General features: G+C 31.5%; 1 protein-coding gene across 1 annotated transcript; it reads left to right on the forward strand.

Moving 5' to 3' along the window:
* Positions 1 to 10,455: 10,455 nt before the first annotated feature.
* On the forward strand, positions 10,456 to 13,818 carry LOC107889249 (uncharacterized). Its single transcript, XM_016813609.2, has 3 exons — positions 10,456 to 11,282; positions 12,390 to 13,162; positions 13,373 to 13,818. The coding sequence occupies exons 1-3, from the start codon at positions 10,554 to 10,556 to the stop codon at positions 13,488 to 13,490; spliced, it is 1,620 nt and encodes a 539-aa protein (XP_016669098.1). The 5' UTR covers positions 10,456 to 10,553; the 3' UTR covers positions 13,491 to 13,818.
* The last annotated feature ends 410 nt before the right edge of the window (positions 13,819 to 14,228 follow it).

Raw genomic sequence — 14,228 nt, forward strand, 5'->3', positions numbered from 1 at the left:
TTTAAAATCATTGTTTTAAAAATGGAAAAAAAATTCAATTTAATTAACTGTTTAATTTAATTTTAAAAATCTGAAATCATTAATTTTAGTAATGTTTTCACTATTTGAAAAATATGTTTTGTTGATAGTCTATATTGATTTTTATTAGTTAAATTGCTTGGTGAACAGATGTTTGAGGATTTAAGAGGCTAATTGGTAATGGACGATTAGTGGGATTGTTAATTGAAAAAAAAAGGTTTTATAATATTAAATTAATATTACGGTTGTAATAACACATAAAAGGAAAATAAACAAAGCCATCATCTTTCCCCATTTTATTCTTCCCAACCGAAATCACCATTTTTGAACTAAGTAGTATTCGGCCAAGCTTGTATTCTTGCATGTAAGTCTAATTTAAACTTTTTTTTTTATATAAATTTTATATTTTTGAGATCTTTGTAATTCAATTTAGTTACCATCGTTTTTAAAACTGTTAAAGTTTTAAAAGTTTTCCAATGATGTTTTTGGAAGCTTTTAGTGTTAAATAGCTTGGTGGAAAGCTTAGAAATGGAATAGTGATAAATTGTAAAGTGAAATTTGTTAGTTTTGAGTATAAGGACTAAAATGTAAATATGTTAAATTTGATATGAAATTTCTGTAAATTAAGTTTATAGAGGGTTATATAAGGATGGAATTGAAAACGGAGCTTAAATGTGAAAGTTATAGTTGTTTTGATTTTAGGGACTAAATTGAATAAAATATAAAATTTTAAAGAAATTTTGTAAAATGAAATTAAAAGGTCATATGCATGTTTTTGGATATTTAAGGTATTTGGAATTGATATTTTGAACTGAATTATTGTTTAGATCAAGAATTGGAACAACTGGTTGATAAACGAGGAAAAAGGGAAATTGCATAATAGTCCCTTACACTCCACTTGTTGCCATTTTAATCTGACAAGTTCATATGAGACTTACTTTGTTAATTTATAATACAGTTGTAATACTTTGATTTGCTTTTTAGTTTGAATTGTTAGGTATATATTGTCTGTAGGCAAATTCCTTCATGTTTCGTCTTTAGAATGCATGTAGTGCATATGAATCATGAAAGCGAATTATCGATGGGCTTAAAAGAAGATAGGAAATGAAAATTTTGTTAGATACCACCATACAATATTGCTGGGTGCAAACCGTGATGGGCGAAGCTATGGGTCCTGCAGAGGGGACACTATGGTGTTCAAGTATCAAGGTATAAGATGGTGAAATGGAGGAATTGAAGGGATAAAATAAGAATAGTGAATATCATGGCGAGGCCATAGGATCGATTAGAGACTATACGCTTACAATGAGTAAGACCATAGCTAAAAGATGCTATGACATTGTGACAAAAATGAGTAAGACCATAGCTCAAAGATGCTATAACATTGTGACAAGAATGAGTAAGACCATAGCTGAAAGATGTTATGGCGTGTTGGTAAACAGGACAAGACTATAGTTGGACTATGGCATACTGGTAGTCCACTAGGATGGTAAACACGGGGTTACATTGTGTAAGACCATAGTTAGATTATGACAGCATAAGGTAGTCCGTCTGGACAGTAAACACGGAGAAACATATGGTGTAAGGCCATGTTGGACTATGACCACCAGTGTAGTCTGTAACACCCCTTACCTGTGTTTGACGCCGAAACAGGGTACGAGGTATTATCGGACTTAATCACTAATCATCGTATAAAAACCGATTCATAATTTCACTCTAATTTAAAACTTTTTCAAACACATTCAAGTTGTCCCTTAAAAAGAGCTTACAAGGCCCATATCATGCTTTAATTCAACCACACACATAGGCAAGCATGCACATTCATAAATTGCATCATTTTATTTATAACATAATCAAGACTATCTATATTAAATGACTTTATACAATAGAGACCTTCAAATAACATAGGTCAGTATTTTAAGCCAATTCCTAGCAACTTAATAACAATTAAACGAGCGTCCATACATGCCAAAGACTTAAAATACTTTAAAACCTTTATATATCGATCAATAGTTTGATAGTGTGATTTAACCTCCGGCGACCTCCAACTCGAGCTAACATCTGCGACACTATAGGAAAAAGGAAAGGAAGGGAGTAAGCATTATAGCTTAGTAAGTAAGTATGTAAATATTAATAAACAATACATTATCATACTTTAAACAAAGTCACAATATGTTCCCGGAATATTACCATCACAAACACACATACTTTCACTATTACAATCATAAACAGGTTCAAAATAAGCTGTCTAGCAGAGTACTAGCAACTAAATTATTTATTTCTGGAGCTACAAAACTCCAAATTACAAACCGTTCATTTTCCTTGAAACTAGATTCACATATATTCTTACCATAAAATTTTCAGAATTTTTGGTCTAGCCAATTAGTACAGTTTATTCATTGAAGTTACCCTTATTTCACTGCTTAACTGTTCTGACCACTCTTCACTACAAATCAATTTTCTCCTCGTATAGAATTTAAAGGATTTTATCGTTTATTTAATTTGAAACTAGACTCATTAAGGATTTCAAGCATATAAATTATATCCCCTAATTATGTTTTTAAAATTTTTAATGATTTTTCCAAGTCAGAACAGGGGATCACGTAGTCATTCTGAACCAGTCTCTCAAAAACTTAAATATCTCATACTATAGAATTCCTTTGCTTGCTCTGTTTCTGTTATATGAAAATAGACTCATTAAGCTCTAATTTGATATCTCATTCAGTCTCTGATTCAATTTCTATTATTTTTGGTAAATTTTTAGATTCAAGTCACTGCAACTACCCAGAACAGTTTTATTGTCAATTTTGATCTTTCACACTTCAATTGTATTCATCACTTTCCCATAACAATCTTTCCAATTTTCAATCACATATCGAGCATATTGCTCATAATTTACACACGTATATACTTACACTTATCATCACAAAGTCATACACAATTTCATTTAATCAATTTCCCAGTTGAACGCTTCAGAATAATAATAGATACGCGATAGTATCGCACACAACCCACCTTTAAAATCGAAGCTCTCTTGTACACATAGTGGCCTTCACTTAACACCACTCATGTGACCTAGCTCGATTGCACACATAATTTTGGCTCTCTTGTAAACATGGCGAACACTTAGTACCACCCATGTGACCTAGCCAGTTTATCTCGTAGCTCTCTTGTCTACATGGTGTCCTTTACTTGGAACCACGCATGCGACCTAGCTACATATATCCCATAGCTTTCTTGTCACATGGTGTACACATAGTATCACCCATGCGACCTAGCCACATCATAATGTCTCATAGCTCTCTTGTACACATGATGTGCACTCAGCACCATACATGTGACCTAGCTACATACCATCTGTATCATCCAATCTTTCCGAAGGTTCAACCGGGATTTCTCTCTCTTTCTAATACTTGATTCCATACTTCCAATAGTCAATTATGATTCAAAAATCAGCTACAATACATAAAATATGCTGAAATACAAAAATATAATAAAGATAATGTATTATTTACATACAAACTTACATACTTTCTCATTTCCATGTCAAATTAATATTGAACATTTAAATCATCATAATTACACTTACTTTCAACACCTCGGCAATCATAGTAAATATATCAATTTTACATTGAAACATGCATAAATTAATGCTTATTATACATATGAACTTTCCTCGATACTAAAACGGTCATTTTACCAACTTTCCCGATTTTCGATTTTTCTCCCATTCTAGATTCAAATATTGTTTTCCGGGATCTAAAATGTCATATTTTACTTATTTAATTAATGTAATATTCAAAACAGTCCTTAACTCAAACTTTGGAAAAATTACAATTTTGCCCCTAAACTTTTGCATATTTACACTTTTCCCCCTAGGCTCGGGAGTTAAAATTCATCCCTTATTCTTATGTTTTATGACATGCTGATCATTTTTCCCTTCTATGGCAACATTAAATTCTCACTCTAACACATAGTTATGAATAATAACAACTTTTACCGATTAAGCCGTTTTACTCATTTTTGCTTAAAACCGCTTAGCAAAAGTTGTTTAACATAATTTTAGTCTTCATATTCTACCATAAAACATAAAAAAAAAACACACACACACACTTCACCTATGGGTATTTTTCCAAACATGAACCCTAGCTTAAATTATTGCTAGAATAAGCTTAATCAAGTTACCGGGATTCTAAAATCATAAAGAACTTGAAAAACGAGGCTAGAACGGACTTATTATTGAGCTTGGAAAGCTTGAAAACCCTAGCCATGGCTTCTCCCATGCTAATTTCGGCCTCCATGAAAAAGATGAGTCAATTTTGGCTTTATTTTCCCTTTTTATTTCTTTTAATTACCAAATGACTAAAATGCCCTTAAGGCATTTCTTTAAAATTTTGTCCTATTCGTGCCCATTTTTGTCCAAAAAAATATAATGGTATAATTCCATTTAAGGACCTCCTCTTTAAACCCCTATTTCAATCAAGTACTTATGAAATAAAACACATATTTTGCAACTTTTGCAATTTAGTCCTAAAAGTCCAATTAAGCACTTTATCAGTAAAATTACTTAACGATATTTTTACACAATATTTTAATCAATAAATAAACCTTAAAACTTAATCAGAATAAATTTTTTGACTTCGAATTCGTGGTTCTAAAACCATCATTCCGTTTAGGCCCTAAATCGGGCTGTTACAGCAACTTCTGCAAATAAGCCCTAATAGGCAAATTAAACATGCAATCTATAAAATTTCTTATCAATACTCTAACACATGCATCTAATCACTTGGTAAATCATAAAAATTAATCGAAAATAAACTTTTCTATCTCAGATTTGTGGTTTCGCAACCACTATTCCATTTAGGCCCTATTTCGAGATGTTACATAGTCTGTCAAAACAATAAACACGAGACTATATTGTGTAAGACCATAGCTGAAAGATGCTATGACATCAAGAAAGGAATTAACGATAAAATGAGTAAGACAATAGCTGAAAGACACTATGGCATCATAAATAGTCCGACAGGATGTTAAACATATGATTGTCCGATGGGATGTTAAACATGGGATAATCCGTCAGAAAGGAAAACATAAGGATCATGAGGTGTAAGACCATATTTGGACTATGGCAACCATGATTGTCCACCAGGACTTTAGACATAGGGTAAGTCATTTGGACAGCACTAAGTAAAAGCACGTGAAATGAGTGGGAATTACGAGAAATAGTGAGTGGGCATTGAGTAATCTACCATTCAAGGCAAGAGAATAAGAGAAGAATGCAGTCCGTCAAATTAGTAACCTGGATAATTGGCTAGATAAACTAGTGATGACCCAACATGAAGAGGTCGTAAGAAATGGCTCGCTAATAAGTGCCTGGTGTTTAGGCAAATGAAAGAAGAATTATCCAATGATTGAGGTCAAAGGTTCGTCAATAGGAGTGCCAAAGGCACTCTAGGAAGTCCTATAAGATAGGGACTCAACACATGTAAGTCGGTTAGACCATGAGGGGAATAGGGGTGAGCTAAAACCCATCGACAAAGAAATATGCACTGAATGTCAAAGATGTCTATCAAAACTGTTCCTCTTTAAGAAGAATATATTGTGAGGTATTCACCAAAAAGCTAAGTTCCGTAGGGAACCCTCATACAAGGAAAATAAATAGAGACTCAGTTAACTGCCAGCTAAATATAGTAGACCAAAGTGATCCACTGTAAATGAACATAGGCCTTAAAAGTAAGATTTTCTCAAGATTTTTATGTTGATTTTCTCAAGATTTTTATGTTCTTTAGAAGTGAAATCATGTAGAGATTATATTGAAAACATGATATTGATTATGTTTCATGTATTTATGTATGAAGTGAAAGAAGTTGACAAAAGAAAAAATAAAGCTTTAGATTCAAAGAGTTGAATTCAAGTGAAGGAAACAATAAGTACTTAACTGAACTTATGTTTCCTAACCTTAATCTAGATATTTGAGTATTTAAATTTAATAAGAAATAATTAATATATCAATTTGAAAATATACTATGATGAATGAAGTTTAGAAGTTATGTGATTAAGTTAAATTATTGTAAGAATTATGTTTAAATAGAAGTAAGACATGGATGTCAAATTTACAAGTGAGTAAGTATGATAATTTAATATATTTATGAAGTAGATTATGATTATGATTATTTAGTATGAATATTGAATTTTATAGTGAATATAAACATATATAAGCATGTTAGTAAAATAGGAAAGAAAAGAATTTACATGTGCAAATGTATCAAACATAAAATAAATAAAAGTTAGTATAAGCTTTAAGAATCAATACAAGACAAATATAATAATTTGAATGATGACAAATATAATATATGATACGTAATATGCTTTTTGGTGTAATGAGGGGCCGAGAGTTTGGTTGGGAAAAGGGTTGGTGAAATTGGGGTACCGACGTGTTGAAGGAGTTCTGGAGTTTTGTTTATGCTTATGTTCTACATCAAAACATGGTGTGCCGGTTGGAATCTGAAGTTCTATTATCAAGAGTTCCATTAAAAGTCTGTTTTGGCCAAGGACTTTAGAAGTTTGTTACCAAAATTCTAATTATGCTCATGATCTGTTAATTATACATGTGAACACGTATAAAATTATATAATCAAATGATAGAAATGAATTATGAATTTAATTAACTGATTTATGAATTGAATAGTAAAATGCATTGCTAAAGTAAGATAAATGTTAGTAGATAATATAAGTAACTTATTAATTTAGTTTAGCTTAAATGATTTAATTATGTTTAAACGAATGGATGGTAAGCTATTGAATTCAATTAGATACTTAGTAAGCTATTCACGTAGCTTAATGCATCTTTTTTAAACACGTAGGAGAAAAAAAAAGTAAATAAAAGATACGATGAGTACTTCTTCACGAGGATTGCATCTACTCTCAAAGTTTCAACACTCTTTTAGTATATGATTTTGGGTTTAGAAAAATGGCATGTAGATTGATTAACTTAAAGTATATGTATAAGTTCTTTGGTAATGGAACTAAGCAAGGCTACAGATTGAAATTGAAAATTTTAATGTGATATTTCTTAATAAATCTGTTAATAGTTCAGATTAGGTAAGAGGTGTTACAATTTTTTTTTCAGTGAGTAGTATCTATATTCCACATTATTTACTTTGTCCATATTCTCTTTAATGTTTATTTTTTTTTTCTAAATGTGTAACATATTTTTTCAAATTAGTTCACTTAGGAGTGGATAAGATGTAGGTAAACTGCTTAAAATAAAAGCTTTCAATTCCCCTAAATATTACATTATCTTCTAGTTGTTTTTGTCATTTCAATTTATTTTTTATGTTTATAGTAATTCATCATAATAATTATTAGATATTTAAATACAGTGTATCCCGATGATGATAATTAATTTGTAATTCAAATATTTGTTGTAATTTTAAATAAGTTTTTATTAATTTATAATATTTTTATAATTTCTCATAGTTTTTTAATAATTTTTAATAATTATTTGAAAAAAATTGTTCAATTTTTCAAATAATTATTTAAATTTATTTTTTTAAATTCTTATTTTTAAATATTTGCTGATGTGGTGTCACGTCAGCATAAGGTATATGTGGCATGTCACGTATTGTTTCCTACTTGCTCCATCAACCACATCATAATTTAACTGTAGAAATGGATGAAACTTTTAATGAAATGACCAATTTGTTATTTGATCTAACGTACAAAAAAAATTCAATCTAACTTGTAATACAAGGGGCCTCTATAATATTTTTATCAATCTTCATCACTCTATGTATGATTTAATTGATGAATAAAACTTTTATACATAATAAGGGCCAAAATGATATCTTTATGCCATTTTTTAAAGATAAACTACACTTATAGTTACCCAACTATTAGTAAATTTCATTTTTAGTCACTCAACAACGAAAAGTTACAAAATGATCATTCAATTATTTGACTTTTATTTTTGTGGTCACCAACCGTTAATTACTAGCAAAAAGATAACTTTGAAAATTTTAAAATTGACATAATAACAACTTTAACCCTCAAAATTTATACATTGTGTCAATTTAGTCTTAGTTTTAAAAAATTCAACCCTCAACATTGTGCAATCTGATCATTTTTTGTAGTTTTGCTTTTCTTGTGACATTGATAATTAATTTTAAAAGAATGAGAAAATATGAGAATTATTATCTTGGATTGTTGGATGTTTTTATTTTTGGTATATTTTCGATCAAATTTAGCAGATAAATTTGTTTGCTTTCAATTTTTTAGGAGAAAGGGTCACAAATGAAAGCAAAGCTGAATCGTACAATTTTGAGGGTTAAAATTTTCAAAGTCAAGATTAAATTGCCACAATGTATAAATGTTAAGGGTTAAAGTTGCTATTCTGTCAATTTTAAAAGTTATCACATCATCTTTTATTTAGCCATTTAATGGCTAATGTCCAAAAAAGATAAAATTGAATAATTGGGGACCATTTCGTAATTTTTCATAATTGAATGGCCAAAAAAGAAACTTACTAATAGTTGGATGACTACTAGACCTGTTCATGAGTCGAAGGCCTGACCCGAAGGTCCGCCCAAAAAGTGGGAGTATTTGGGCAAAAATATAAGCCCAAAAAAGGGGCTTGAGCAAAAAAAATGACGCCCGTTTAGAAAACGAATCGGGCCTCGAGTAATGCTTTTTTGGCTCGAGCTCGACCCAGCTTGGCCTGGCCTGAATTTGCGAAAGGAAAAAAATCTATTGTTTTCTTGTTGTTTTCCTACAATTTTGTTGTTGTTTTCTTACTGTTATCTCACTATTTTGTTGTCATTTCACTCTTATGTTTCTATTATTTTGTTATTATAATTTGAATATTGTATAACTCTTATTTTATTGTTAATTTTCCTACTATTTTAGAGGCATTTGCTTGTTAAATTGCACCTCTATTACTGTTATTTAAGTATAAATCTTTTTAAAATTTATTTTCAATTTGTTGGGAAACTTTTATTTTAATATTTTTTAAAAAATTATATAGAAAATTAATACTGCCAGGCTGGGCCCGAGTTTTAGCATTTTTTATCGAGGTTAGACTTGGGCAAAATTTTAGGCCCATTTTTCAGGTCGAGCCCAGGCCTATCAAATGGGCCTAAAATTTTGTCAAGGCTCGACCTGAACCCAACCCAGCCCGACCCATGGATAGGTCTGGTGACTACCAATATAGTTTACCCATTTTTATGGGTAAACTACACCGTTAGTCAGTAAACTATGGTTTTGTTTTGGTCATTTAATTAAAAAAAAGTTACAATTTAGTTACTGAATTGTTCAAAAATTTTCATTTAAGTCACTAGGTTGTTAAAATCAATAGTGTATATCTTTCTTTGTTTGGATTACTTGCACCAATCGAAAGCTCTCTTTCCTTTCTCTTCTATAGTTCAGTTTTTGTTTTCAAGAAACAACCTTAGATGTCACAAATCTGCAAACCAAAATCAAACTTCTTTGATCTCCGACATTTACCTTCAGATCGACTTAGATTTAAGGTATGTTCTTCTACTCGTTGATGGGTATCCGTTCATCTTATAGACCGTCAAATTATCGCTTGGAAGTGGAACTTAAAAAAAAACCTAACAACCAGTGATTAAATAAAAACTTTTGAATAGTTTAATGACTTAAATGGAAACTTTCAAATAATTCAGTGATCAAATTGTAACCTTTTTAGTTAAGTAACCAAAACAAAAACTTACCCATAATTTAATGACTAATGGTGTAGTTTACTCTTTTTTATTTATTTATAATGCACACAACTTTTACTAATTCACTAGTTTCCAATATCAATGTGTTGCATGTAATTTCATGTGTTTAATACTTAATTAATTTTTTATTTTTTATTTGAATTATTAAATATAATTAAATTATAATAACTTGTCAATTCAAATATTTATAATAGAAAATTTACAAATCATAATTAATACATTTTTTACATATTCGACATAGATTATAATTTTACTTTATGTAATTAATACAAAATAACATATTCAAAACAATAGTTGATTAACCTAAGTTAATTTTAATATATTAATTAAGTGATAATTAAGATATTTAAAATTCTATTCAAATATTAACTCTATTTATATCAATAAAATTAGCATAATTTTTTTACATCAAAATTTTTGTAAATAATGTTTTATATTATAAATGTATAATGATTATCACAATTTTGATTAAATTATAATTATTTTTAAATATACAATTATCTTTTTAACTTCTATTATACTTCAATATTTTTTATTTTTTGAAGATATATTTTTCTACTCGTGCTTTTATGTATTATTTTTATAGAATATAGATTATAGATTTAATAAATATTTTTTTTACCAATTAATTACCGCGAAATTTACCGACGCTAAATCCCTTCCTTCTCACATAAGTTCCCTGCTCCGTAAGGAGTATCTTCACTTCCCTATATATTGACGCAGTTCACCCTACCATCGACCCCTCACGAAATTTCTGTCACTTCGCCAAGAAAATTGATCCCAAAACAAAAGAACCCCATGGAAAACCACTCCCGAGACAAAGGCAAAGCCACCCAAACTATCAACGAAGACAACGATGACCTCAAATCAGTCCTCACCCTCCAACGTCATCTACTAATGGAAGCCAAAACCTTAGACTCTGACCTCGACTTTGCATTCCAACTCCAAATGCAAGAAGCCTTTTCCGCTTCCCTCCCTCTTCACCACCCTTCCTCTTCCCTTGACGTCACCCTTTCCTCTCCTTCGGACATGGGTTTCGACTACGTAACCCTGATGCTCCAAGACATTGAGAGGTTCGAGATGGAACGTAAAGAGAGGGAAGAAAGCGATGAAGAGAAGAGGAGATTCAGGAACGACCTGAACCGTTCGATTTACGACCAAAACTTCGCTAGGTACATCATGAATGTTCCTGAACAAGAATGGAACAACTATGGGGATAACTACGAAAGGCCTTACGATGAGAACATGGTGGAAGCCCAAAATGAGGGTTTTAGAGTTTATGTTAAAGGTTTGGTCAGTGAAGAGAGGATAAGGGAGATGAAAGTTATGGTGGGGGGTGTTGGAGTTGCCATTTGTGATTTTTGGAATAATTTGGTCTTGGAATTGAGGAAGAAGTTAGACGGTGCAGAGTTCATGACCGGTGAAATGGCTGGAGTCGAGGCTGTGATTCATGGGCTTAATGCGGCTTTGAGTTTGGACTTGAAAAGGGTTACTCTTTTTGTTGATGATTTCTTGGTTTATCAATTTGTAAGTTTATAGTGTTATTTTTTTTCAAGTTTTCTATTATGGGTTTATCCTTTTAGTTTTTTTTTTTAGTATCAAGAATTGCATGTTGTTGATATGCTACCAATGGCTTATAACCATTTGAGTGGTGGGATTTCATTTATGGCTTTTTTCTGGTATTTGGTGTTTGTGCGATTGCTTCAATATGTATGCTTCTTTTTTGTAGCTAATGAATTCTTTGTTGGCTTCTTATATAGAAAAATTAAAGATGGTGGGATGGCTAATTTTATTAATTATAGGCAATAGCACCATATATGGTAGTCATTTATCTTTTTTTTTTTTGGTTGGCATAGCTTTGATAGATCACTTTTTGCGTTATGGGTCCTGATATGGGATTGTTGATGAGACAAGGACATTGTTATTTGTAGACGTAAGCCTTAGATAACAAATGAGACACACCTTTTCTAGATTTAAAGACACTTACCCAATTGGGTGATCAAATTGGTTTTTGATTCAGGCAAGTTTGGAGGACGCCCGTTTGATTAGGTGCATTTGGCTTACCTTCCCATGCTTTTTTGTAAGGCGGTTGGCATGGGACTATAAGGAAATGTTGGCCAACAAGAAAAGTGCATGATTTATAGATATAATATACGTAATGCCTTCACTTTGTCATGTGCATTTTTTTGTGCCTTGCGCCTGAGGCAATACAAGGTTCTAGCGCCCATAATGCTCCTTTGAATTTATATCTGTTTTTAAAGTTTAGTTTCTTTTTAAAAAAATTGTTTTATATGTATATGGTTTTGTAGAAGTTCCTGGTTAGAAATCGAAAATTATGATCGCTTTTAGCTTTGTTTGATTCTCCCCTCATTTTCTTCAATCTTTTCCCTTCCTTTGATGATTGTCTTGATTTACCTCTTACGGATGCTAAGTAATGGTGACTCAGTTTGTTTTGGCTAGTTTAAATTTTATCATTGTCATCCCTGGTTTTCCATAAGGAAAGGAATGTTAGTGGAAAGCCAGTAGTGTTTGCGATGTTTTGGGAATTATCCATTGCCATGCATATTTTACTTATATTTATGATTTTATTAATCTCTACATGGTAATGGTTTATGCTGTGATTTCTGAATATAGATTACAGGCAGACAGCAACCTCGACAGAGCAAGTTGGGGACAAAAGTCAACGAGGTCTCTCTTCTACAAAAGCGATTTACTGACTTTCAACCATCATTTGCGGCACGTAATGATATGAGCTTTGTGTTCAAGCTAGCAAGAGATGCTATAGTCTCTCAGATTACTTGGCCTGCAGAAACTAGCAATGGCAAGGGTTTGAAGGAGACTTGCATGATATGTTTTGAAGATATTGATGCTACTCAGATGTTCACTGTCGATGGTTGCTTTCACAGATATTGCTTTTCTTGCATGAAGCAGCATGTAGAAGTCAAATTGCTAAATTCAATGGTGGCTAGTTGTCCTCATGAAGGCTGTAAAACTGAGGTGACTATTGATAGCTGTGGAAAATTCTTGGATGCTAAATTAGTTGAGATCATGAGCAACCGCAAGAAGGAAGCTTCTATTGCTGTTTCAGAGAAAGTTTATTGTGCATTTCCAAGGTGTTCTGCGCTAATGTCGAAAAGTGAGGTCTTACAATATACTAGAACTGTAATGCTTGTTGCTGAAAAATCTGGGGCCAGAAAATGTGTGAAATGCCATCGCTTTTTCTGCATCTATTGCAAGGTTCCTTGGCACTTTGATATGACCTGCATTGATTACAAAAGATTGAATCCTCATCCTGCTAGAGAATATGCTATGTTGAACACTCTTGCTACTAAAAAACAATGGCGTGAATGTATTAAGTGCAAACATGTGATTGAACTTGCTGGAGGGTGCTATCACATCACTTGCAGGTACCTTTTCTTCTTTTTCCATGGAAGATAAGTAATGTCGGGGAAGGGGGGGGGGCTTAAAATCTTGGATTAGTGTCACCTTTACTCTTTACTACTCTGCCTGATGTTATCTGATTGAATGTTAGAAAGGGAGGATTTGTTGATGATTATTTACTTTGCTCCTTGTTTAAAGCAAGATGATGACAAAATCAAGTTTTACCATTTGTGCAGATGTGGATTTGAGTTCTGCTACACTTGTGGAGCCGAGTGGCGTAACAAGAAACCAACATGTTCCTGTCCAATATGGGATGAGCGTAACATTATACATAATCGACGAAGAAGGCAATGAAGTAATCGTACGTGGTAGAAATAGAGAGAAGACAATGAATTCCTTACTTTCTGTGTTTCTTCCCTCCTTTCTCAAAACTATTAGTTTGGGTTGATGTGTGTTGGAGGTACACATCATCTGAATTTGATGACTCTACTTCTTGCATAGGTATCGCATACTGTCATAACCTTTGATGAAAGAGGCTCTTTTGGGACATTGCCTACATATTTTACTACAGCAATCCTTTTTTATGGTCACTGTTTCAGATTTGCAACTGTTTTGTAGTGAAACCAAAGATGGAAAGGTGAGTGAGAGATGATAATAAAATGCTAATTATTCATTCTCTAAATCAATGACTGAATATGGAAAGCTTAACATCAACTTTAATTCATTAATATGAGCAGTGTTTAGTATTTATATTTGAAATGATAAAATGTCGTAACCATATTTTGTTGTTTCGAGTTCATGACTTTCAATATTATTATTTCAAAGAGTTTTTAAAGCTTAAAAAAAAAAAACAAGGAATGGAAAGTTAAAATATTATAATAAGATAAAAGCTTTGATTTAGTAGTGAAATTCATGTTTTATAAATATAAGTAGTACGAGATTCAATTATATGTAAATTTATTATTATTTTTTAAATAAATAAAGTTTATTTTAATTATAGAAATATATTTTCTTAATTGAGTTAGTGTTTAATTGACTTGTGACACCAAAGGGATGTAAATAATAGTATAGATAATTTTTAATTATGTTTAA

Source organism: Gossypium hirsutum, chromosome A09 (assembly GCF_007990345.1).
Source record: "Gossypium hirsutum isolate 1008001.06 chromosome A09, Gossypium_hirsutum_v2.1, whole genome shotgun sequence".
In the NCBI taxonomy this organism is placed as follows: Eukaryota; Viridiplantae; Streptophyta; class Magnoliopsida; order Malvales; family Malvaceae; genus Gossypium; species Gossypium hirsutum.

Coding starts and splice junctions, on each gene's coding strand:
- LOC107889249 (XM_016813609.2), top strand. CDS start 10,554: ATGGAAAACCACTCCCGAGACAAAGGCAAAGCCACCCAAACTATCAAC. Junction 11,283..12,389: donor ATTTCTTGGTTTATCAATTT/GTAAGTTTATAG, acceptor TTCTGAATATAG/ATTACAGGCAGACAGCAACC. Junction 13,163..13,372: donor TGCTATCACATCACTTGCAG/GTACCTTTTCTT, acceptor CCATTTGTGCAG/ATGTGGATTTGAGTTCTGCT.